General features: G+C 50.1%; 2 protein-coding genes across 4 annotated transcripts in view; one reads left to right on the top strand and one right to left on the bottom strand.

Moving 5' to 3' along the window:
• Window positions 1-1,559, top strand: part of LOC105696701 (disheveled-associated activator of morphogenesis 1) — a 32,671-nt gene extending 31,112 nt beyond the window's left edge. For all 3 annotated transcript variants that reach the window (XM_012419392.2, XM_012419394.2, XM_012419393.2), the window contains exon 12: window positions 70-1,559. In XM_012419392.2, the coding sequence (XP_012274815.1) occupies window positions 70-336 (267 nt within the window). In that variant the 3' untranslated portion in view covers window positions 337-1,559. The remainder of the gene's footprint in view (window positions 1-69) is intronic.
• Window positions 1,560-4,684: 3,125 nt separating this feature from the next.
• On the bottom strand, window positions 4,685-25,177 carry LOC105696638 (visual system homeobox 2; the record flags this gene model as incomplete). Its single annotated transcript, XM_023434659.1, has 5 exons — window positions 4,685-4,848; window positions 5,379-5,630; window positions 5,940-6,114; window positions 22,934-23,057; window positions 25,087-25,177. Coding segments are annotated over 5 exons (806 nt in total), but the record flags the coding sequence as incomplete, so codon positions are not given.
• Window positions 25,178-26,304: the final 1,127 nt, after the last annotated feature.

Genomic DNA, 26,304 nt, shown 5'->3' with positions numbered 1-26,304 from the left:
TAACTTAGAAGGGTTAGACTAATTTTTTGGAAGTATTCGAGTCGGTACTGACGGATCGAATCCTCGCAGCTGAAGAAGAGGACGATGGAGAGGAAGAACTCGAGGGAGGGAATCCTGAACAGCATCTCGCTGAGCAAGAAGAACGAGGCGAATGGCAACGGCCAGGGAGACAATAAAGGCGAATTCGACGATTTGATCTCAGCCTTGAGGACTGGCGACGTTTTTGGCGAAGACATTGCCAAGTTCAAGCGATCCAAGCGTCGTCCTGTGACGCCGAGCAGTCAGGACCCCCGAAGACACAGCATCCACCGCGAGGACTCCAGAGAAAGACACTAGGAAGCTCCCCTCACGTAGAATCAAAAGAGGAACGTTTACTCGTAGAGTTTCTGAAGAACCTTCGAAGGACGTCCACCATCGGACCGGCCTACCGACCACGAAGAGCAACCAGCTCCCACTACGGAAAACCGATGGTGGACTCTTTGAGGTTTCCTTGCTCCAAGACTGGAAGGACATTTTCGAGTGCCAAGGATTAAGAAGTATACACCCTGAGTTCCGGTCGACCTGGAGCTCTTCCGGCCCTCTTCAGGGGCCTCTTATGGAATTGTTTCCCCTCCACCGTACCTGGTGGAATGTCAAGTTCCTCTTTACTTTGTATTTCTCAGATACGACGGGCACTTTGAAGGACCTGGATCGGCTTCCAGCTCGAGAGGAACCCAGAACGCTTATATGATAGGTAGACTCGGGGTCGCGGTCCCTTGTAGAAACAGAAAATAGAGAGGAATCTACGCTGATATCGATATCTCGTCCATAGACTGGAGTTCCGATTCGCTGATAGAGATCCGCTAGTTGTCGATAGTCTACAGAAATCTTCATTCCAAACTCGTCACTCGACCGCGACTCCCGAGGAGGAAACACCTTACGTGATACTTTGTGTTGTACATAGACCCACTATACATATTGTATTTTTCTTTCCTGCATTCGCAAAGTCACTTTTTTTCTTTTCTTTCCTTTAGACCAATCGGTGCCGATTGGGGCAATCACGGAGTACATCGGTTAACGTAATGTCGGATAAAAATGAAACGAGGACCACGTCTACGAGCAAGTAGATTATTTAGAGCATCGATGAGACCGTTTCCCGATTTGCTTCGTTAATACTTTTCCTTTTCTTTTTCTTTCCACACTTCCCGTCTCATTAGGATGGCCCAAGAAAAGACCTACTACTGGTGATATACTAACGAGGGACGAAGTCTGATTTTCACTTAGGGGAGATCATTCGATCTTGATAGGGACGTCTCGGGATTTATCGCGAGTTCGGAAGGATTCACCTAATTTATCGGTGTGTAGATCGGGAGGGCGAATAGGACGGAAGGTATATATTCACTGTATAGAGGTCGTTGTTTTGTACGCTTTTTGTACTTTTGTAAATAACCAGTATCGATGTCGCGTATCTGTAGAGGAGGAGAACACTTAAGAGGGAATCTTTGTCCGATTAATATATTGCTATACGATATCCTATGTATTAATATATGAAGAAATATATATCCGAAAATACCTTTCTACTTATATCTTTTGACGCGATTCTGTGGATTTATCATTAATTGAATACCGTCGAGTCATTACCAGGAAACGTCTTTAAATGTACTGGAGAGTATTAGAGTATCTTCGATGATAAGGATTCCATTATGGACCGATGATAATTCGTCAGGTGCTGCCCTCTCGTGGAGTTCTGAAGAGATTTAAAACCCGCACGCGCTTTTACTCACGAATGGTACCATGTTTTATCACCTACCGACTGTACAGAGACCTGTATAACCTCCTCTCTTTTTTGTCCACTCACGCTTATACTTCCATCCTTACCTTCACTCTAAGTAGTTACATCGAAGTTATCCAGATGGTGCCACAGCCGCAAATGAACCGGCAGCTGCCAAAATCAAAAAGGGACGAACCTCTAACTCGAAAACGAACCTTCAAGAAAGAACAATAAAATGCACTTCAAAATGTTCCTTTCAATCCTTCTGGATTTTATTTATCAAGGCCAAGAACCCTACTACCTGTACAAAAAATTGCCGAAGGTCAATGGAACGTAAAACCTCCCTGAATTTCATTTCCTTCGTCGGCGCCATTTTAAGGTTCAAAAAGTAACGGCGAGAGAATATTGGTAAAGTAATACGAAAATCGTGGAAATTCCGGGGAAAATGGGGTCCTAAAGTTCTTGATTCTTTGGGAGGGACACGGGACACTGTTAAGATAATGCTGACGGTGAACTTTTGCTCAGAAACTTTATTTTTTACGTACACTAGCCGACTACTATATGCATGCGTTTCGGGTGCTCGGGAGGGGATCGTTTATTCCCGGAAGTCCCTCGCGAGTCCCTAAGTATCTTCACGATAATAGCAGTTCCTTTCCTGTGTCTCTTCCTCGGGAAAAACTGGTGATTACTTTTGCCTTCGTAATTGATTCCTTTTAAATTATAATGCGTCACGTTACATGTATAGTCTAGGACCAGCGGGCGTTCGGACGGTAGAATTCCCGGAGATTCGAGATCCTCGTCGATGTGCATCCTCCTCCTATTCCCGCCTCTTTGTCGACCAAATGTCAGGCTGAACAACGAAAGGAAAAGGAAAATCACGAGCCTATTTCCTTTTTTTCGACCTTTTTATCTACAATCGCCCCTGCCGAGAAATCACCGAGAACTCGGCCGACCTAGCGCGCCGCGACCGTATATATACTTTAATTTTTGTATTTATATTTATCCATATTTATATTTATATTCATATATATATATATATAGATTCATTTATTTATTTATATATTTATATACAGTAGACAAAAGGAGTCGCCGCGCCCGCCGAGTCTTGACTTCGCACCTCTAGGCGTCGCTGGTGGTTCTTTTTATTTCCATCCCCTTCTGCTTCTTCATATTTTTTTGTTATCTCTCCAGGAATATGGAAAATCGAGAAAGGGTCGAGAGGGAGGAAGGACCTTGGGCGTCCTCGGACGTCCTCGGGGAAATGACAGGACATCGTAACTCGTAGGGCGTTCCAAGTCGCGCGTCCACCTTCCAATTCGTCGGTAATGTATAATGTCTTATCGGCTAGAGCTTATAGTAGTATATTGCACATTCGACAACAGTTACGTCTTCATTTAAGTACTTAGGTATAGGAAGTGTCCGCTACGAATTATCCATCGCACGTATCTCGTTACTCCCCTTTCCTCCGTATAACCTCCTCGCGTCCCTCCGTGCACTCCCCTCGTTCGGCGTTGCCTCAGTCGCACATATATTTATATATTTACCTCGAAGAATTCGATGAAGTCGGCATGTAGGTACCTTCAGGTTAGCTCGATGTGTACGTGTCCGTCTACGTGAACTTTATCGCGCTCCTCCTCGGGTGCATTTCCCGTATGCAGTCCACGCCATTCGTTGCAGAGCTCCCCTCGAGCGAGGTCTCTTTACTTCTTTACACCCGAAATTTTATTATCCGCCCCCTCGTTCGGCTGCGAATCCAAAGCACTGTCAAAAAGTCCCTTACTTCTTATCGCCCGCCTTTTCGTCGGCGTCGCCATTCTCGATGCGGCCGCCATTTTGTCCAGGAAGAATTCCCGACTGGGACCGCCGCGATATATTTCCCTACCAATGGATTTCGGCCTCGTTTTTCTTCCCCAGTACTGGGTAATAAAAAGATTAATGACTTCGGCATCTTTCCATCGTTGGATTTTGGCGACGCGGTTCATGTAGTTCCCTAGTTAAATGGCGGTCGGCGTCGTTTCCGGTGCGTCTAATCAACTCCAAGAAATCCCGCGACCTCCTGACCCGCTCTCTTTCTCTTAAGTATATCTACATATAAATCGGCTATTATGTTTCGTTAAGTACCATGTTTCCATACGAGAGTGAGGCCCGTGAGGTGTTAGGCCCCTTCCTTACATTTAACTGAGCAGATTCGTCGATCACCCCCGCCGATACTTCCGGGGGATTCTCATTGTACGACCCTATAGATACACCCAGGCGTAGGCCCCGAATTCGTTGATGAACACTACCCTTTCTAAGCTTCCGAATGTTCGTCCATTTACCTCGGTGTGAAGACTCATGGAGCCGGACAATTTTTCGTTGTGACTCGGGTCAGGGTCCTCGAAGGAACGGCGGAAAAAAGAAGAAGAAAAAATGAAAAAAAAAAGAGACAATCGTCCGTTCCTCCTCTCTTTCAATTTTATAGCGTGACCGGGAGAGGACCTCTTCCCTCCCTTGCCCTCGGCAAAAATCCTCGAAACTCCCCGATCGATCTAGATTAAGAGTTCGTTGCTCGGCGATTCGTTTCCCCTTTTTGGAGTCGATCGGGAATCGGCGAGAGTAAGGTTGGCGCGACCTCGTCGTCCTCGAGGAGCGGGAATTAATTCCGATCCTTGGACCTCGTCAAGGTGTCCGCCGTTCCCTCCGTCGTTGTGAGAGATTTCCTCGATTTCGTTGGGCCTCCAGGTTGAGGATGGATTTTTCGAGGGAGACTCGACATTTCAGGATCCCGAGATTTGGAAGAAAGCGCCGAAGACCGGGTCCTCGAAGAGGTCCTGGAAGGGCTTAGAGGTCCTCCCGAGGACGAAGCTTCGTTTCCTTGGCCCCGGAAACGGTTCTCCAGGTTTCGCGGTCCTCCTTTCCAGCCAGGATGCATCGATTATCCTCGATTGTCCTCGATTACACCGAGGCGTGAAGGGTGCCGCTTTGCGGGGCCGGGGGGTAGGATGCATTCCCAGGTGCAGCCGAGGGTTGCAAGCTCAGCTGCAGCTGATGCTGCTGTGCTTTCGCTCGCAGACACGCGATGCTCTCGTTCCTTAGCTGCTCCGTGTCCTGGACGACACCTAGAAGAAGAAGGAAACACGAATTTCCAAATTATTCGAATCCTATCCTCGTGTACCTTCAACGTCGGGTCCATTTAAACGTTTTCCGACCCAATAGATTAAACGATATGAAAGGCGCCGAGAAATTTAATCCAGGTCGATAAATTAAAATTCATTCGTACCCTTTTTGGTTGTAACGCCATTTTGAATTCTCAAGTCGTACATAAGCTGGCGCGTCCCGTAATCGACATTTATATTTAATGGCACAACCCTAACTTAAATATGAAACTTCAATATTTTAGCAGTGCCGTAGCTACAATAAATAAAATCGATAAAGAGTATATAACTATTATATCAATGTAAAGGAGCTTCATCATTTCTTCCTATGTGGCTGTGACCACACATGTATAGTCGAAGGATATTCATGACATGAAAATTAAACGAAATTGCCAAAACGTATAATTTTTCAATGCGCCTCGATTAATTGAAATGAATTAATGATAATCATTTGACGAAGGATGGAGACTTTTGGGACAAAAGTGAATACAGACCCGTGGAGGAGGAGGGGCCCATCCCGTCCTGGCTTTCCTGTCCACTCTCGGAGCTGGTGGGTCCACCCTGGTGGTGGTTGTGTCGAGGGCTGCTGCCACTTCCGGCGTGGTCGTTTCCGCTGTCCTCGCCCCCCGACTTGAGATGCTCCGCCGCCTCGATCGACTTTCGGTGCATCCCTACGGGCCCACAGTCAATCAGTTCTTGGTTACTTTCGAAATCTTGGCTAAGGCTGCTCGTCTTAGACGACTGGGCTGATAGAGACGGACAGAAAAAAAAGGTTCCTCGTTTTTCGAGATGTTCTCCAGGAGAAGGGGGCCAGGGGCGCGTCTCGTCCCTTCCGGTACTCGTTAGGTTCTCCTACATTTCCCTTGAAGGGTCGAAACGGAGAGTGGACTCTTAACGCGATCTTTTTTAACTTAGGTCCTCCTCGATAAAAGATGATTTCCCCCGGAGGGGACAATTGGACTTTACTCTCTCGATTTGGCTTTCAATGGGGTCGTTACCGTGATCGGCCCGAATCGGACCTGGGGCATGTTCGGGAAGCTGAGCGATTTTCTCACCGAGTAACCAGGGCGCGACCGACTCGTTCTCCTTGGCACTCTTCAGGATCGTCTCCGGAAGAGGCAGGGAATGTCGCACCATCGCTCCGTACAGTCCGTACTCCGCCATTATGGTACTTCTGCCCCAGCACTTCTCCGTCTTGCGCCACTTTGCCCTTCGATTTTGGAACCACACCTGAAATCACCCAAACGAGACCCTCCGTTAACATCCTCCGACATTTTTCATTTCCCATTCGACTCTTTTTGGAATCACGTCGATTTTGGAACCACCCCTGAAATCACCCAAACGAGACCCTCCGTTAACATCCAAACCTTCTCCGACATTTTTCATTTCCCATTCGACTCTTTTTGGAATCACGTCGATTTTGGAACCACCCCTGAAATCACCCAAGCGAGACCCTCCGTTAACATCCAAAACCTTCTCCGACATTTATTTTCATTTCCCATTCGTCTTGATCGCGGCTTATCATGGCCAAGCTCCTTGCAGTTCGCTTATCGACACACCCTAAAAGACCGAAATATTTCTTAACACCTCCATATCCTCGATAATCTGTTTCCTCATTGAACAGTACCATGAAAATAATTTCTTAATTCAAGGAATAATTAATTAACTCATACGAACTGGAATAAAATGCACGGGGCATTTACTCGGAATTACGACAATTTATCTGAGTTTAATCGTTATTGACTATCGCTTAAAAGATTAAGCGACGGCGCGTCATCTTCTTTCGTCACGAAAAATTCTATAAATCCGTTAACAATGAATGTACACGGTTATATTTTTATTTTCAGACCGGAAGGTCTTAAATATAAAAAGGTCCTACCAACCTCCTAATTACCCAGCCATGCAGGGACCTTACATCCAATTACGAAGACGGATCACGGGCCGATGGCTCGGCGCGGTTGATTAGCGCGCTTGGAGACCCTTAGGGATTAGTATCCCGTTTTTCAGGATCGGTGATCCTGCTAGGCTACTTGTTAACGATCCTGGCGATACGACCGCCTACGGTGTGGACGCGTGCCAGCTCCTGCGGCCACGTTTGTATTAACAGTTTCGAGTTTAACGATCCGCACTGCGGAGGAGGTCCTGCCGCGTCCTGGCCCAAGGCATCCTTCGGCAGGACTCGGCACGGACAAGAATTACCCACCCCGAGGCTCGTTTTGTAATATTAGGTTGATGCATAAGTAATGGCGGGTTTTTTGTACGCTATGTTACATGTAAAAAAAAAGCGCCATTACTTATGCATCAACCCAGGACACTTCCAGGAACGGCCACCTCCGTTCGCCATGTAAACCGTAAACGAGGAATAAAAATAAAAATTACACTCCACGAAACGATACCGACGTTCCAATTAATCCGAAACAATCCCTATCGAACCATTACACGATTTTAAAAAAGGTATTTCAACAAATTTTAAACGGTATCAGGTTGATACGCAGATTTGTGTGGGTTTTTCTCTCGTTTCATTAAAAAAAAAAGAGCCCAATGTCTATTCCAACAATGGATAAAAATTACACTCCACGCAACGGAACCGATGTTCCGATTTATCCTAAATAATCGCTTTGGAATTTATAAAAAGGTACTTTAACAAATTTTAAACGGTAACAGGTCGATAAGGACATTCGTGCGGTTTGTTCTCTCGTTTTGTTAAAAAAAATAAAGTCGCCGAGGATATAACCTCAACATAAGTATACCTATTCAAGACCTTGTAATTTCCCTGAAATGTTCAGTACTCTTTTGGATCGAGAATAATAGTTTATGTGGTGCCTTTGTTCAAATGGTTCGTAAAAATAAAATTCTAGGAATCTATGCTTTAGCTTAATTAAAAAATTTCAGGGAATTTTTATTCGAGCGTAGGGGTGCAGGGTACCTTTCGCGAGAGGGTGGTTAGCCTCCGTCTTTTTTCTTTTTTTCGACGGCGAGGGATTTTTCTTCGGAGAGGTTTCTCGGTACTCAAGGGGAGGGGAATATTCCGAGGGGTTCCGAATTTCAGGGTACCCGGAGGTGACGATTTAAAAGCTAGAAACCCTATCGCGCAGGTTGCAGCGAGGGGGCGTCGGGACGCAGGGGCGCCGGTTGTCGGGGTGGCCAGGGGAGGGTGTGCCCGAGGCCAGGGCGTGTACCAATTTGTAGCAACAATGCTAAAGTCACCGGCAGAATTGGAACGTAATTCGAATGAATGGGAACGCGTTGCCCTGTCAATTTGGCCCGCCACCCTGAAATTATCTTCAGCTTAGATTTGAACGGGTCGACGGGTTTTTGCAACGTGAGCGCGCCTCTCGCCCGGGCTTTTTCCAGGATTTTTGCATCCCTCGAGTCCTGGAGGCTCGATCGGCGAATCGCGCCTCCGTTATCGACAGGAAATCGCCGGACACCGCCGGACGTCGGGTCCATTTTAAGGGCAATTTCCCTGGCTAACGCGAATTTTAATAATTTTTCTCAAGGACTAAAAGTAGATACAAGTGCCTAGGACTAGAGGAGACCCTTACATTGTTCGATAGGAGTCCTGAGGTATCGACTCAAGGCGAATATTAGCCAAAGATAGGACACCGCCGGACGTCGGGTCTCTTTTAAGGGCAATTTCGATGACTAACATGAATTTTAATAATTTTTCTTAAGGACTGAAGGTAGACACAAGTGCCTAGGACTAGAAGAGACCCTTGCATTGCTCGATAGGAGTCCCGAGGTAGCGACTCAGGGCGGAAGGGCGAATATTAGCCAAAGATATGAAAGTTAAGACCCTTGCATCGTCCGACAGGAGCCCTGAGGTAGCGGCGGAAGGGCATCGGCCCAAGATAGGAAAATGAAGAGAAGAGGAAACAAGAGGATGGAAGCCGAGGAAGAGTCGCCTCTTTATTGGCACACCCGGTATAATAAGGAGCGAGTTTGTATTTAGTCGGCCATGCGCAGTGCTCCGCCGGCGTATCATCGATCAGACCGGCGACTGACTATTGGACCAAAACAAGAGGATGAGAATGGGAAATGGGAATAAAGAGCGAGCCGGCGCACGGCGGAGCCGGAAGGGGTGGAGGAGGGTGCCGTCCAGGGAGGGAAAGATGGACAAGACGAAGAGAGCCGAAGAGGGGACCAAGAGGTGGACAGAGCATGGCCGATGGTGCGTCATCGATGCGCAAAAGTCCAGAAACTCTTCCGATAAGGGACCATCGACTCTTCGAATCATTTTCCGAAAGTCTTAATGGAGTTTCCTCGGATTCCTTTATTCCGATTTTCCCGATAATGGACCTTGCAAAAATCGGGGACCCTCGTTGACCAGCTCGGCCTTCGAGGCGCCGTGATAAGCGCGGAGTCGCGCTTATCACCGGGTCCCGGAATCCCCATCGAGCGTGGACGCGCTTAGCGTCGCGGCGCGCGGATAATTGGAGATCTCGTTACTTTCCCGGAGGGACTTTAATTTGGGACCGGCCGATAACGAGATCGACTTCCCGCTCCCGAAGTCCCCCTTCGGCCCGACTCGTTTGCGATCGAGCCGAGCCCGCGAGGTGCTCAAGGGGTTACGCGGCTAATGTTTAGGGCCGAAGTCATCGCTCCAAATCATCGGGATGGGGACGTTAACGACCAGGATCATCGCCGACTGGTTATTCAACGATTCGCCTCCTTCGACTCCTTCCTCGCCCCGCGCTCTTCAGAGGCTCCCTCGGTCCTCGAATTCTCGGAGTGCCTGACATTTTGAGAAATCTCCCGCACTCTAAGTAATCACATTTAAAGAGATCGCGAAAACTGGCTTGAATTCTTGACCTGCCCGAAACATCTCAAAATTGATCCTCTATCCACCCTTCTGAAATGCTCCGAAATCCTGTCGAATTTCCTGACTTCCTGAAACTCATCGAAATATCCCGCACTTTAAATCACCATTTTTTTTCTCCTCCTTCGAAAACCCAGTATAATTTTCGGATTCCTTGAAATCCCTCGAAATTTCGGGGAATTTAAATCTATGCCTTTCCAGTGATTTTAGAAACTGACTCGAATTCATAGAATTCCTGCAGGTTTTTTAGGAGATCGTGGAATCCTATCTCGTTCTCGTAGACGCGTCGCCTTGTATTCTTTTTTCTTTTCTCCCGTCGTTGTTGCGTCCCGACGGACCTCGACGGACGGTGACGTCCACGTCGTCGATTCTCACAAGTGCGGAGGAACCGGGGACCTGAGCCAATTAATCCCGGGCAAATGGGCGAGGAGTGTGCGAACCGGCTCGCAGGGGATGCGGATGGTCGACTTATTTACCGCATAATACATGAATCGGCACATCCCCCGGGCCGAGTTACCTTGGTAAATAGTTAAGTTAGATGGACCGTGGGGTCCCGGCACCCTCTTCAGGGTCGGACGCCACCCGCTGCGATGCGGCACGCGTCGGAACATCATTACGCGGGACACTTGCTCGGACCGAGGGGTGCGGTCTCTTCCCTGGCGATCGGCTCTTCAAGGCCGATATTTTGCTCGAAATCGTCCCTCCGCATCTTCCTGCATCCTCTGACAAAGAAATCTACCCCGTTACCTGCTCAATACTCAGTCAAAGCCCCAGACATCGCATATATTTAATTTTAGGTGAACCATACAAATCCCACCCCGAGAAAAAAAAAATTGAAAGCAATGTATATCGTTGCTTGAATCCCATTTAATAGCAAGAAACAATTATTACCTTCGAGATGAAAAATGATGTCGTTGAAATTTGGAGGTTTTTTTTCGCGGGATTTTCTTGCAACAATGCATACTTGTATTTCTCCCGGGGCAGTCTTGGACAATTCCCACGAAAGCCCTCTATCCACCCCCGAGGAATTGACACCGTGGTTATATAGTCACTGACAAAGCTTATAGAATAATTCCACAAATTGAAACGTCAATATTAATTTCAGGTGAACCGTAAAAATCCTACCCCGAGAAAAAAAAAAATGAAAGCAATGTATATCGTTGCTTGAATCCCATTTAATTGCAAGAAAGAACTATTTCCCTCGGGAAGGAAAATGATACCGTCGAGATTTGGATGTTTTTTACACCCCCGAGAAATTGACACCGTGGTTATATAGTCACTGACAAAGCTTATAAAATAATTCCACAAAATGGAACGTCAATATCATTGAGATAATCCGAAGACTTCCAAAAGTGGAAGGCAGAATTTCCGGTGACCGATGGAAATTACGAGGTCATTTTCGGAGTTGAACCATAATTGCATATTCTAGGAGAGTCGAAGGGTTCTTATTTAGATGCGTTAATATAATTCTAGCAGGGGATGCGATTGTCAGTTCCAATTGACCAGATATCGCTGGACCGTTTTGCCGAGATAAATCTCGAGTTTAAATCCTTATCACGGACGCACGGGCGATGGACCACGAGGACCCGGTCGGTGATATTCGGATGGTGGCTTGAAAAGCGCGAAAATGTGTAGATTTTACGGGTATTTTTAGGGCGAGTCCCCAGCCCTGCGATTCGGGAGCACCCGGGCGTGCTCCGGTGTAGGTCCTCGTCGACGCAGCCGCCGCGGTTCATCGGCGTGGAGGGCGTGGCGAAAGTTCGGTCCATGCTTCTCCCGTAATCCAGTTACTCCGGATTTATGGGCGCCACTTTCCCAGCGGTTGGTTCCCGGTTTATTAGAATTTACAGGCAGCCTCCTTGACAATCGCGGATACGCCCAAATTGGAGGATACTCCGCGAGTCCCACCTCGTGGGGTCGGGTCAGAGCGCACCCTTATTTATCCCAGGAAGGGCGCCGGTCAATTTTTGGGGTGAGACTCGCCCATCCGGAAATCATCGCTTTGTTTGCGGCGGTTTACGATCCGTCCGACGGTTTTGCCCGGAAACGTGCGGAAACCGCGAGTCTGGGAGTTTCCCCCGGCGCGGTTTCGTCCCCGCCACCAAAGAAGCCGCCCTTCGAGGTTTCCACACCGAGGTCGTCTCGCGACATCCTGACGAGGGAATTCCCCGATATCTGGGTGAGCATCGATTATCGAACCCTTTCCTGGACAAGGATACGCCTCTTCGGGCAGCGGGACGATCCTCGCGGCGTTCCGACACTCGATGACAATGGGTGCCCACCTATCGGGGGGGGGGGATCTGAAATTACAAGCCAGCGTAATGACTATGGTTAAGCGTAATGCCAACATTTAATCGCAGACACTTCACGGTGCGTACTCTGGGTGGGGTCCGCCACTGGCGTGCTCGAGATCTGCATACGCGCCTCGCGATTATTGGGATAGCAGGGGTGACATCTCGCCGAGAAGGGTGACGGTACCTTAATTTCGATAATCGAATATCGTCGATATCGTCCTCGCGATTCCGGTCTTCCAGGGGATGGTTTAGGCGGAGGAATCCCGGGAGGGGTGCGGGGCAGCTCGGTCGACAAAAGGAGCCGGTGGCGTCACAGGGGTGGCCTATTAATATAAATAATAGATGGGTGCCATCCCCTGCACCCTCGGAGGTGCCCGTTCGAGTCAAAAGCCACCCTCCTGGCGAGAGATCATTTAATCATTTCGACGAGCGATAGAAAATTCATGAGATCCGCCGAGGCGACCGGCACCCCCGTCGGGGGTGCGCCGGGCCAATCGCGAGAGGCCTTTAGCCCGCACTTTCCGCTCGGCCAGTCGCGAGTGGTCTTTAGTCCGCCCTTTCCGTTAGGCCGGACCGCGCGGAAGAGCTCGAATCGCTCCGCTCTGAATCACGCGTGGGAATGCGCTAATTCGATTTTAATTCGATTTTAATTCGATCCCCCGGTTAAATGGCGCCTGACGAGTCCCCTCGGCGGCCAGACGGTTCCCGGGAAAACGCTCTTGCGGAAAATTGCGCGGATGCGTAATGGTCGTCATCCGTCTTCTTTGTTCGGAGGAAGAGTTCTCTCTCCTTGTTAAGTCGAGAGGGTCTTTCTGACGGGACCTAGGAAATCGGTCCCTAGTCCTGGTGTCGATCCTGGACTCTGTTGTCATTTTTCGATTCGACTCCTGGTTTCGATGTCGACCCCTGTCAGGGTGTAGCACTCTCTTCTAGGTCTTGGTCCTAGATCCTCTGGACGTAAACCCGACCTGGTCATCCTGGGTGACCAGCTCGTCCAGCTTGCGACAGGTGCGTCTTCGGGCTCTTCGTCCATGAAGAGGGCTCCGTTTTCATTTTTCTTTCCATTTCCTGGTTTCGATGCCGATCCTTATCATGGTCCAGCTCTCTTCCAGCTTCTGGTCCCGGAATCTCTGGACGGAAATCTAGGGTAGTCATCCGGAATCAATTCGAGCCAGCTCGTTCAGTTTGCGACAGGTGCATCTTCAGGCACTCAGTCCATGAAAGGGTTGTTTCCTATGCTCTGTTATCATTTATCTTCCCAATTCCTGGTTTCGATGCCGATCCCTGTCAGGCTCCAACTCTCTTCCAACTTCCGGTTCCGGATTTTCTCGACGAAAATCTATTCTGGCCATCCTGGATCAACTCGAACCACCTCGTCCAGTTTGCGACAGGTGCATCTTCAGGCACTCAGTCCATGAAAGGGTTGTTTCCCATGCTCTGTTATCATTTATCTTCCTAATTCCTGGTTTCGATGTCGATCCTTGTCAGGCTCCAATTCTCTTCCAGCTTCCGGTCCCGGATTTTCTCGACGAAAATCTATTCTGGCCATCCTGGATCAACTCGAACCACCTCGTCCAGTTTGCGACAGGTGCATCTTCAGGCACTCAGTCCAAGAAAGGGTTGTTTCCCGTGCTCTGTTATCATTTATCTTCCTAATTCCTGGTTTCGATGTCGATCCTTATCAGGTTCCAACTCTCTTCCAGCTTCTGGTCCCGGAATCTCTGGACGAAAATCTAGTCTGATCAGCGCGGATCGACTCGGATCAGCTCGTCCAGCTCGCGACAGGTGCGTCTCCGGGCATGCCGTCCACGCGGGGTCGCTTCCAGAGCTTGAAAGGAGGGAAATGAAAAGCTCGGCGGATTTTAGACGCAATCAATTTGAGCCGTGGACCGCGCGTCGGCCGTAATGCTCATCCGAGGACCCGGCGCGCGGCGCTCTCGAGTATTTAATGCGTTGCAGCTTTGTAACCCCTCCACGTCGGGGACACGCACGCGGGGTGTCCTTTGTGCACGGTGCAGGAGCATCCAAAAGACAAAATCAATAGCGGAGCAGTGACTGACGCCCAATTTCCACCCGGTAATCCTGTATGCGAAATCACGTTTCGATCGGGCTGCCAAAGGGCCGGCGTTTCGAGTTCGGTCCCTCTTTTACGAATCGAAACGAAACGGCATCCGCCTCCGTAATGATATCAGGATCGTTCACCTGTCTTATCTCATCCATTCTCCAAATGATACACCTCGGAAGAAACGAGCGCTCGGGAAATCCGGACCGCCTGTATCCTCTAAAAAATCCAGACTCGAAAAGCTTCAACAACGACTGCTGATAGACCTCTCATTCCTATCACCGAGATATGGGATTAAATTCTCTTCGAGGTTCAGAATACAAAGACTATGTTTAATTAGTCCAAGGGTAAATAGCTTTAGCTTCGGTGTAACTATTTCGAGGGAGATCGAGATTTCCTGCACGTTTAAAAAATTCAGGACGCAGATGTTACTTGATAATAAACTTCTGATAATTCATGAGGTTCTGTGATCGAACCTTAAATTCCCTTTTACGGTTCGGAACTTGATATTTCGCGATAATGGCGAAGGTCTCGCGCATTCGATGTACATCCATTACTGCGTCGTTAGTCGAGGGCAAAGCGACTCGTCATCGGAATTAACAATTAGAGGAAATACTATGATTATATCGGGAAGCGGCTCCTCACCTCCTCCGGGCGAGGATTCCCATAATCCCCTAACGATCGTCAAATACGAAAATATTTAACTTGGCCCACCGAGAATGCCTAATTTCCAGGCCGGCCATGTTTACGTAGCGTTAGGCTCGCCACTCGAGCGCCTCTTTTCGAGGGCTTAGGTTCTTCAGGTTCTCTTCAAGATATCCACCTGTCATCCTCGCCGTAGACCCGGCCCCTAGGTAAACCGATTTCCGGAAAGTGTTACTTCTGTTTTTCTTTCTCGCCGATTACACGCGGATTTGCCGGGGAACAAAGACCACGCTTGTCAGCGGGAAAAGATGACGAAGAGCGATCCTTCTGGTCTGTTCATAACCTCCGTCATCCTCTTCGTCATTGTCGAGAAGAATTCCCCACAGTCCCTCCGCATCGCGCTGGATAGAGATTAAATTATTAATTAATTTTTTCTTAATTCGAGATAACCCTCAAGAGGGAATTAATTCCTATGCGGTTCATTTTGAGAAACAATTGACATTATTTAGGGGCAGTTCCTCAGGTTATGTCGAGGTTCATCTCTAAATCGCCATTCTGGGGATGACGTTAATTATTCTATTCGGCGTTAACTACTATCCCATTAATTTGTCTCGGCGCTAATTATCGGATAATTAATTTCGATACGGTACATCATCCGCGAGATAATGGACCGTTTTTATAGTGCAGTTCTTCGGGGCCGGTTACATCGAGGTTCATCTCGAAATCGGGTTTCCAAGATGAGCCAAGGCGAAGTCGAACTTGAGGAAGAAGTCGAAGAAGGAGGCGAAGAAGGAGGAGCGACCGCCCCAGCCTCGGCCACTCGCTGGCGAGCGTCCCCGAGGAATTACCATAAATTCCCCGTGTAAATGGTAATACTAGGGAATAATTTTGCCCGAGTTACGACGCGGAGGGCCTACTAAACATAAACAGAGCCCGCCGGTTCCCAGCCGGAGAGAGCACGAGAGTATAGTCTCGGTCTGAATTCGCGGGTCATTTGAGTCGTTCCACGCCATTACCCTTTCTTAGCTCCATAGGGTCGGACCGGCGCGAGGGGTGCGGGGGAGGGACGTCCCGACGTCGGAAACGTAAAACGCGACCCGGTCCTCCTTATACCACCTCCTGTTTCCCCGAAGGTTAAACCTCCCTCTAGGAGCCCGCCATTCGCCCTCTCACCCTCACGAATTCCGTCTACCCGGGAGTTTTGAAAATCTATTTGAAATTGAAAAAAATAAAATCCAGCATCCCTGGACCAATGTCCATTAATCTCCGTGGTTACTCCCCAACTATCCGACTCCGTACACCCGGGAATTTCGAAAATCTACTTGAAAATGAAAAGATAAAGTCCAGCATCTCTGGACCAATGTCCATTAATCTCCGCCGTTTCTCCTCTAAGGTCCCTCGAGTCCCTTTGGAGAGTCCCAGGACCTTATTTGAGGACTTCGAAGATCCGCGGCGACCTTGTCGAAGTCGTAGGAGAGGATCAAGGAGGAGGAGGAGATGGTTGGTCCAGGAAAAGAGAGCGCTCGACTTCGGGAGTTACGGCCTGCCGAGGGGCCGAAACGGCCGGCCAGTAATAATGCAGTCGTTGCCTCGGAATAGCCGGCGAATGGCGATTTTCGACAATCGAGTTACGTCGGGACTCTTTACGAGCGAGGTTCTTCGGGTAGGGGGTGGGGTGCGGGGCGAAGAGGACGAGGGAGGGACGGCTCTCGGCGCGGACGAGATCGGCCATTTTGTAAGAGGCGCCACCGAGTCTGCCGACGCCAGTCTCCTCTTTCCGATGGAGCGGCCCTTCCCATTGGTCAGGTCGGCCTGGGAGGACTCGAGCCATGGGAGTCATCGATTTCACCAGGTCGAAGTGAGTGCGGACGCGGAACTTGGACGTCGACGGAATTCGATGGAGACGGAACTCGACGGAGACGGAACTCGAAGTCGGCGACTATCAAGGTGATCAGTAAGTTCTAGACGCGGAAGATCAATAAAAAATGCCCCCAAGCCAAATAACAATAGGAAGTAAAAGAAACATGTTTACGATCCTTAAGCCTCCGCCATTTTGAAAAATCGACGCCGTATCTGGATTTCGTCGAAAATTGACTCCCGAAGGACAATGCCGAATCGAGGAGGACTTCGAAATTCGAAATACCAGAGTATTTATAAGGTGAGATGAAAAAGGACAATTCTTACGAAGGCGTGATATTTGGTTACGGGATATTGTAATTTTTCGTCCTTAAACAGTGGCCATTATCCTGGGAGAAAAAAAAGTTAACGGTGGACTTGGTTCCGCAGGACGACCTTTCAGGACTCGAGGAGGTAATATCGAGTCCTTGGGGAGGAGACTGGCTCTATCTTTTTCAGGGTTTGAAAAATCTCCTTTTATAGGACTTTCCCAGGACGAAGATGGTATCCTGGCGAGTCCTGCAGAGGCGAAAGGCAGTTCGAGGCTCGCAGGAGCGCGTTCGGCAGCTGTCGAGCGCATCCTTCCTCGGACCTGTTCCTTCGAGGAAGATCTCATCCTGCGGTCCGGAGGGGCGGGGAGGAGCGAGGGACGAGGAGCAAGGACCTCTCTCTCTCTCGCTGCGAAGATCGCGGAGGAGAGAAAGGGGGAGAGTTCGACGCTCGCGAGAAAAGGCGCCTCGAAGGGGTTGCGGCCGACCCTTCGGGGCTCCTCCTTTTGTTTTCGGATTCTTCTGCCTGGCGAAGCTCCCAGGAAGGGTTGCACCGAGATGGCGGATTCGGGGATGATTGCGGAAGGACGGGCAGAAAAAGCTCGGCCGAAATTGGACGGTCGGCTTCGAAACTTCGGGGGAGCATAGAGGAGCTCCTAACCTGACGAGAGAACTCCAACCTCCGATAAACCTAATGGAACATTTCCAGAATTTCCAATACGCTCCGAGTTCCATCCATACCCTGATAAATAACCGTCAGTACATATTCCTACAATATTCACCTTCTTCATCGAAATGCCGGATGCTAAAATGATAGGGAAAGGCCGACGAATGAAATCGGGGGAAAATGGGAGGACGTATTGAACCCTATCGGGTTATCCGATTTGGTCGGGACGTTAGGTCGATCGCTCGGAAAGGTGAGGACCATTTTCCGCCCTTCCCTAAGCTGGGGGAAAAGTGACCTTTTCAGGAAGGCACCCCGGATTATCTCGAGCCTTTTCGGGCACGCGCTCGATCGCTCGTGTCAGGCGCTAATCCAATAATAATCCAATACCGATGCCGGTATAATTCTCCCCGGCCCTCCCCGGCTTATTTATCGATCTCGCGGACCGGCGTTCTGGACAGGGTGTAATTTTGGCACCCCGCGAAGCACCCTCCCTTCGGATGCGGCCCACCGGCCAAATTGCGCCCGTTTGTCCGCTCGTCTAAGTGTAATCGCGATTGCCGATCCCCGTCCCGGAACTTACGAGCTTCCATTCCGAGCACCCGATAAATCCGTATACCTAAAAATAATACCCACGTATATTGAACCATACGATTCGATAACCGTACACTTTCCAAGGGGAGAAAACCGAAACGCGTGTCTGTACATCGATCGGACTGTTCAGGACCATGTTCTTGCCTACTGATCAAGAAACTATCAGATCACGTTCCTCCCTTTACGACAGAAATATTAAAAAATTAAGAAGCACTATAGGACGTCATTGGAGTAGAAATTGAATTTTCTTCATTTTTTTTTTTCGTGTCCGATCATCAATTTCGCTGATTCCGACTCGCGATTCGAAGCACAGTGATTTCCGTTACCACCAAATTATTCTTGTGCCTCCCTTCGCGGAATGAATTGAAATAAAGAATATTATTCATTTTCAGCGAGCGAAGAGGGTTTTCATTTTCTACTACGAAAGGGACCATGTTTTCAAAATGCCTGATGGAAAGACACGCTCGATAATTTCCGCAATAGTGACGTTATCCGGTTTTTATTTTTTTCCTTGGAGAGGGATTAACATTTTTTAATTAGGGGAGGTCGTTGAATGTCAAAGTGGAATTTCCTTATTTTTTAGTTCCCTGTCAAAGGGCTCACCCTTTAAGCATTTCCGACGAACAGGCTTCGGCGGGCTCGACCTGCGGTTCCGCGGTCGACCGATCTGCGGCTCTTTATCAGACGTATCGACCTAACAAGCTTCTCGAAAGACCGAGGTCGGGGTCGCAGGGATCGAACGGCCATAATCATGCGACGTTTCCGTCGAACCCCTGTCGAAGACATTTCTATTAACCTCGCCACGGGGATCCGGAGGCGCACAAGACCGTCGACGTCCCCGCGGAAAATTCTCCTTGAGGCGTCCACGTACCGAGGAAGTCCCTACATGTACTTATGACATCCCAACAAATTTCTAGTCTCTAACCATACCATCTCTCCACGAGATAATCCAAAAAGAAATTAAATCCTACCTAGAAATTTGGTATCTCTTAAAAGTGACAGGCAATCTCCATTTCTTCCACTTCTATCTCTAATTGAGGACTGAATTCCTATTAATCCTAGCGTGGATATTAAATAGAAAATTGGTATTAAGTGTAAAAGCGATAAAAGTAGAAAAGTCCGTATTAAGCATGTCGAAATGTCCGTTGGGTCGATTTTCTTAATGAACCGACACCCAGACTGGTAACTCGCGATAAGCGGTTGTCCGCGATAAGCCTCGAGTAATCGGCGTTAATAGGTTGCGGCCTCGGACGGGCGCCGAATTACGTCGAGTCCTTTGCAAGGGGCCTCGATCTCTCCGATAATTTAATCGAGTAATAACGCGTCACACGTCGCCTAACAAGGCGGGCTGCTGTCAGCCGGTAATTAGGCGATGCCGGTAATCGGGGTGGAAGGCGGAAGCGGTTGTTTTCTTTCGTCCCGAGGGAACGTCGCCGTCGGTAAGGCCGAAGGGTCCTTTCACGAGCGGCGTCGGCTGGACGGCGCCGAATTTCTGGCGCGTAAAACCTGCCTGGAAGGTAAATAAGTCGGACGAGGCGGCCGGAAGGTGCGATTCACCTTCTGGGCCCGATAATACCGTGACAACGCCCCTTTCGAGGCATCGGCCTCTTGAGAACGGCGGCACGAAGAGGAGGAAGTGGCTCGCAGGAGTAGAGGTCCTTCGAGGCAGGACTCAGCCTGAAGGACTTCGTTTAAGGGGATTTGGACGTCCCGGTCAGACGCCGCCGTGGGCGGTTTTCTTCTCCCGCCTCGGTATCGACTTTAACCTGGACTTACCCCCAAATACTTTCAAATTTCACGTCTACCCGTTCAATAGCCCCAAGTATATATACAAGTAAACGTGCAGTACAGTGATCTTCCCGAAACCATAAAAACCCTACGACGTGAAAATTGAAGAAGGCACCCTACAAGCTAAACATCAAGATCTGGGCAGAAAAATCGCGGCGGCGCCATATCCAAATTTCTCCTAATTAAATCGTACAATTTTCCCGTACACTTGGAATGAATTTCAAGTGCGACAAGAAACGGCCAATCGAAATCCCCGACTACAAGCAAAAAAACCCCTTAATACAAGAATTCCATCGGCGAGATTTAATTGTTACGCTTGTTACAATAGCACGAGGCATCGGAAAAATCCGGGCAGGCCATGACGAGGTACGGAAAGGAAACAGTGAACTTCGGAGGAGCTCCCCACGTGTAGGGCGATCGTCCGGGTCGTCGTCGCGGCGGCACTTAGTCTTATGAGCGTCGTCTTGCGCCGCGAGCCGTGGCTTCGTTTCCAGCCGAGGAAGCCCTCGGTTTTCGAGTTACTCCAAAATGACGCGCGCGCCCCGCGCCCCCGCGTCGAGTGCCACCCGGCAGTGGTCCCGGGAAGCGAGTGGGAGGGAAGGAGCGAGAGAGGGCGCGCGGCGGGTCCGGCAGTAGGAGAGAGACGGAGGGAGACAAAAGCAAAGACAATTCTCGCGCAGGGCCGGTGCGGGTGGGTAGAGGAAGAGGGAGAGCGCGACGACGGGCGCGTGGGCGCGAGGGGGGGTATGACGGGGTAGGGGGTGAGGGAGGGCGGAGGAGGGGGATAGCGGGGGAGGCAAGCTCACGGAGCTCGCACACCCTACAAAAATATCCCGTTAACGATTACCAACCCCTCTCCCGCGTGCTCGTTATATTGTGTCCCCCCGCGGAACTTAGAAACAAAAGACGGGCGAAGGCGCCTCCTGATTGGCCCGCGGCTCGCGACCCGCCGCGCTGATTGGCCCGCGGGACCGCACCCACTCTGCAATGGCCGCTTTGTCGGTGTGTACGCGCCAGTACGTTCGGTGGGCGCCCCTACGGGCGATCCGTCTCTCTCCGACGCTCGGCCGCCGGCTCGCTCCGTCTCGCTCGCTCCCGCGGCGCGCTCGGGCTCGCCTCCTCGCCCCGCGGGTCCTCGGTCTTTCTCCTTCTCCGGCGAGAGCTCTCGTTCTCTCTCCCTCTCTCTCCACCGTTCGAACCCCTGCCGCCGCATCGTCGCCGATTATATCAAAATATAATCACTACCCGGTACTCGTAGGCTCTCTCTTGCTACCTGGCGGCGCGGTGCTGCGGGGGAGGCCCCTTCGAGCACCATGCAGTAGTCCGCGCCGGCTTACGGCAGTTTGCAGTACCTCCCGGCACCTCGTGACCTAGGGGCTTTTCGAGAGAGAGAGAGAGACCCGTCTACCAGAGAGTGGCGGCGCCTCGAGACGCCGAGGAAAGCCCGCACCTTGTTCCCGGGCCGCCATGCGGAAGCCGATTTCCGCCTAGGGCCTGCGGATAACTAACCGGTGAGCCGCCTTGCGGAAATCGAGCTTTATTCCACCGCTTTTTGCCCTTCCGATCCCCTCCCCCGGCCTGTCCAACCACCCTCCCTAGGAACACGCGCGGTCACCCTGGACGCCCACGAGTGGCCGCCTCGTAACGATCCAATGGAATGTCCCTAGGTGACCGCTCCTCCTAACGTAGGAAGGCTTTATCGTCGCTATCGGATCTGGGTAGGCCTTGAACCTCGCGTTAGTGCCGCGTGACTTTAGCGCGGGGGAGATGCGAAACTGCTGCCGTCACTTCTCTCCCTCGAGTGGCTGTCGTAACGATCCAAGGGAAAGACTCTAGGTGATCGCTGAAGAACCGCCTTTATTGTCGCGATAGGGCGCCGATAGGCTTAGAATCTCGCGGTAGTGCCTCCGGGATTTTAGCGCCGGACGAGGGGCCGAACGGCTGCGGCCACTTCGCGGTGAAGTACCCACCCGTAACGGTCCAACGGCAAGACCCTGGATGACCTCTCCTACGAGTCTAGGTTCCGATCCTGCCTTTTCGGCAATTAGTCGCGGATAGGTTGCGAATTTCGCGTTGGTGCGCCGGACGAAGAGCGAAACGGCTAGGGCCACTTCTGGGGACATCGCCCTGGAGTGCCCGTCGTAACGATTCAACGGAAGGGCCCTAGATTCTAGGTTTTGATCCTGCCTTTATCTCGGCAATGAGTCGCGGATAGGCTGCGAATTTCACGTTAGTGCGCCGGACGAAGAGCGAAACGGCTAGGGCCACTTCTGGGGACATCGCCCTGGAGTGCCCGTCGTAACGGTCCAACGGAAAGGTCCTGGGTTCTAGGTTCTGATCCTTCCTTTATCTCGGCAATGAGTCGCGGATAGGCTGCGAATTTCACGTTAGTTCGCCGGACGAAGAGCGAAACGGCTAGGGCCACTTCTGGGGACATCGCCCTGGAGTGCCCGTCGTAACGATTCAACGGAAAGGCCCTAGGTTCTAGGTTCTGATCCTGCCTTTAACGCGGCAATGAGTCGCGGATCTCGCGTTAGTGCGCCGGCCGAGGAGCCGAACGGCTGGGGCCACTTCTCCGGGCACGTGGTACGAGCCCCTTGTCTAGAAGTCGATCGCCGGCGCGTTCGATTGGCCGATGGCGGCCCTCGAAGAATACTCCTCGAGAGAAGGGGACTCCCGAGGGATGGAGGACTGCTTCAGGTAGGCCCGTGGAACGCGATCCTTTCTCCGGTCTACGACTATCGGGGCTACGTGAAATCATAGATGGCATCCGGGGGGGAGCGGTATAATGGAACACGCGGTGATTTTCCCCCTTTTCATCGCAACGCAGCCGCGGGGACTCGTGTCCTCGTCGCCGTAGAAAATCCACCGGGATCCGGTCCGGCAATATGCCTCGCTTTTTCGATTTTCCTCCAGTCCTTTAATACCGGCAATTTCGGAACGACAAGTAATCCTGACTATTTGGCATTATTATTATTTTTTTTTAGGCATCCTCCGCACCCTGCGACTTCGGCTCACCTGTATCCTGTCTTCGGGTAGCTCGGTCCGCATGCTCAGCATCTCCCGGGCGTAGACGTCGGGATAGTGGGCCTCCTTGAAGGCGGCCTCCAGCTCGTCCAGCTGCTGGGACGTGAAGATCGTCCTGGAGCAACAACCACATGAACCTAGTTATATGCCATTACAACTTTTCTCCTAAGACTAAGCTCGCCTAGGTCGGTCCTGTCACGAATCGGGGTAGGGTAGCTACCCCTTCCAGGCACCGATTTAATACACCACTAATACCATTTCCTTATTACCGTGATATGTATTCCAAAAGCCCGTTGGTTCTTACCCCCAAAAAGCGAGATATCGTTCGAGGAGCGTTTTTACATTTTAAATCTGAAATTTGTTAATACTTTGACGGGTTGACAGCGCAGCTGCCGTGACCGTGACGACCACTTGGCAGTCATGGGAATGACGGGACTCGAGGAGGGTTAAATTTGACCGAAAGACGCCCAATTAGCGATAATTCGGGGAATCGTCGGCCAGGGTGGACGGACGAGCATCTGGTGGAGGCGCCGAAATTGAAAGTCACTTCCAGGACGGTTCCACGTCTCGTTATAAACCGTCTCGTTCGATCGGCCGACGATCGTTGGCTTCTCGTTTAGGAGTGCCGTGTAATTTCCACCGGAGACTCCGGTAATTCCCGGTTGTCCGCTAATCAGGCCTCGTTAAGGAGTCTCGCGCCTCGGCGACGTCGTCGTCAGCGCGATCTCCTTCGCGTTATCGCGGAAAGGGGCTATCAAGCTCGCGCCGTCTCTAAAATGGCCGCCGGGGGTGGGTTTCTCGGGATCTCGGGAACGAGATTCTATTAGACGGCGACTTCTGACGGAAAGCGGGAAAAACGTCTCCCAAGAGGGTCCCTTTGCACGCGGAAAGCAATTTCTGCACGCCCGATTATCGCTAGGTGGCGGAATCGAGCTCGAAGGAGTGTATCAGAGAACCTCCGTATGGATTTAGTTCCTACAAGGATCTCTTTACCACCCTTCTCTAGTAGGGCGTAGGTCATTTTTACCGCCGTTTGGGGTAATTAACCCTCGACCTCATATTCACCGGAAACACTAAACGAAAGAGTCAAAGAGAAGAGGCCGAATAATAAGCGTTTCGAATTCACAGGAGTCAGTAAGGGAAGGCGTTTGAAGGAGGAAGAAAAAAAAAAAGGAAACTGGAATTTTCGAATTCTCTTTATCACCCTTTTTCGGTGAACACTAAACGCAAGAGTCAAAGAGGAGAGGCCGAATAATAAGCGTTTCAAATTCACAGGGGTCAGTAAGGGAAGAGAAGGGCGCTCGAATGGGGAAAAAAAATAAAAAAACGGGATTTTCGAATTTCGAAAGCCTGAGATGGAGCGGAAACTCGAAATCGAAGAGAGTCGAACGGTGGGAACTATCGATTAACAATCGTGATACGGATTAATTTTCCGGAAATTTTCTTTCCTCGCCTCTCCTGATTGCAGAGTGCAGGTAATTTTTATCGTTTCTTGGGATAATTAAGATTCGACGGCATATTAACAGGGAACTGTGGGAATTATCATGAAAGAATCGTGATAAGGGTTTTGTTTCTTGCGGAAATTTAGTACTTCTCGCCTAGTTGAGAGTAGGCGAAAGGGATTTTAACCCTGCGGATAATTAACACTCGGCGCCATATAAAACGAGAATAGTAAACTCAAAAGCCAGAGAGAGAGAAGGCCGAATAATGCGTGTTTTAAATTCACGCGAGTGGACGGTGGATTCGCGGTTGAATGTGAAAAGGAAAAAAAAAAAAAGAAGGGGGATTTTGAAAATTTCGAAATCCCAGGACGGGCCGCGATTCGAAACCGGAGAGGGCGTGGAAAAAAAATCCGGCTGAATTTTGAGCCCCGTGCCTCTGGTGTAATTGTCGCTTGTCCGATATACCAGCCCGGGTCCCGATTATTATTACATATTTCTCGGCCGAGCCGAATTTTTCGCCCGCTATATCTGCCCCCGAGTTTCGAATGTCCTTTCGTCCCATTAGCGCTTTTGCACCGTCCAGAGAGAGAGCCGAGTTTTTCGTTTCGCCCCGCGATTCGTTTCATCCGATTCCCTCCTGCCATTCGGTGCAGATAACGCTGATAACGGATAAGCGTATCCAAGTTAACATGAGAGACTCACCTATGACGACGCTTCTTCTTCTTCTTCTTGCTGAAGCCCGAAAGCCCGTCGACGGTGTAGTCCTTGCCCGACTCGACGTTATGTCCAACTCCTGCAAGCACGAGCATAAACTTTTAATGATTTTAATCTTTAACTTTTATCAATTTAAACATTTCATCGCGCATTGAAAACGGAGTCGGAACGAAAGCGAGGGACATTTCGAGGTTTCCGTTCGATACGACTTTTCCGTCTCGATAAGAGAGCCTGGAAAGTCGATTCTATCGATAAAGGGAGGTTACCATAAAGTCGGAAACTGTCGGGGAAACATCATTTCCTAATTAAAACGCCTCCCATATCGCGTCAGAGATTGATAATTTCCGCACATCCCGGGCGCGATAAACGACCGTAATGGAGTCGGCCGCAGGCACGTGTGTCAACTTTATATTATATTTTCATCATCCCTAGGCCCGGCCTGTCTTTTTTTTCTCTCGCAATTCTACGCGTTAACATGAAACGATCCGGATCTTCCTTTTTCAGCGATTCGCTCGCATCGCGGACGATCCCGGCAAACGAAACGTCGCGCGTCCGTCGTCGAAGCTAGCTGCGCCGCGTCGTTTGGGGAAATTCATTAAAATTACTCCGAGTCCTCGCACTAGCGTTTCCGCTGGATTCGAGGCTCATTATTTTACAGTCCCGGTTGTAATTGATAATTATACGCACAGACTCGTCGGCCGACTCGGCCAGGGCGAATATCAAATTACCCATTAGAAGTATCAGCCCTGTCAATGGCGCCCGCAAGTCTCCATGACACCGGACTTATTCCCCGGCCTTTCGAGATTAACTTTCGACGTTTTAAGTTCAACACAGCTCGTGCCGCATTAAATATAGACTCTTGACATTTCATACCCCATAAGTTAATTAATATCGGCGGATTGTGTTGGATTTATGGGAGATTAGGGAGGGATTTAGAGAGAAAAGGGTGTAAATCGAGGCGCGAGGTAAGAAGCAAGATGGCCGCGGATGTTCTGACTTCTCCACAGCTCGTCTCATAAAATATACAGATTTCATGTTTCATATGAGTGTGAATTAATTAATATCAGTGTATTGTATCCGATTTATGGGAGATTTGTCAAAAGAAGAGGGTAGAACTCTCCAGATAGAGGCGCGAGGGAAGAAGCAAGATGGCGGCCGATACAGTGATCAGGGCCGCCGCGGGGCGGCGCCATCGGCGGGCACAAA

The sequence above is a fragment of the Orussus abietinus genome, unplaced genomic scaffold, assembly GCF_000612105.2.
Source record: "Orussus abietinus isolate OABI.00-Male unplaced genomic scaffold, Oabi_2.0 scaffold23, whole genome shotgun sequence".
Lineage (NCBI taxonomy): Eukaryota > Metazoa > Arthropoda > Insecta > Hymenoptera > Orussidae > Orussus > Orussus abietinus.
Note: the sequence above shows the minus strand (reverse complement) of the source record. Positions and strands in the feature narration are given on the sequence as shown.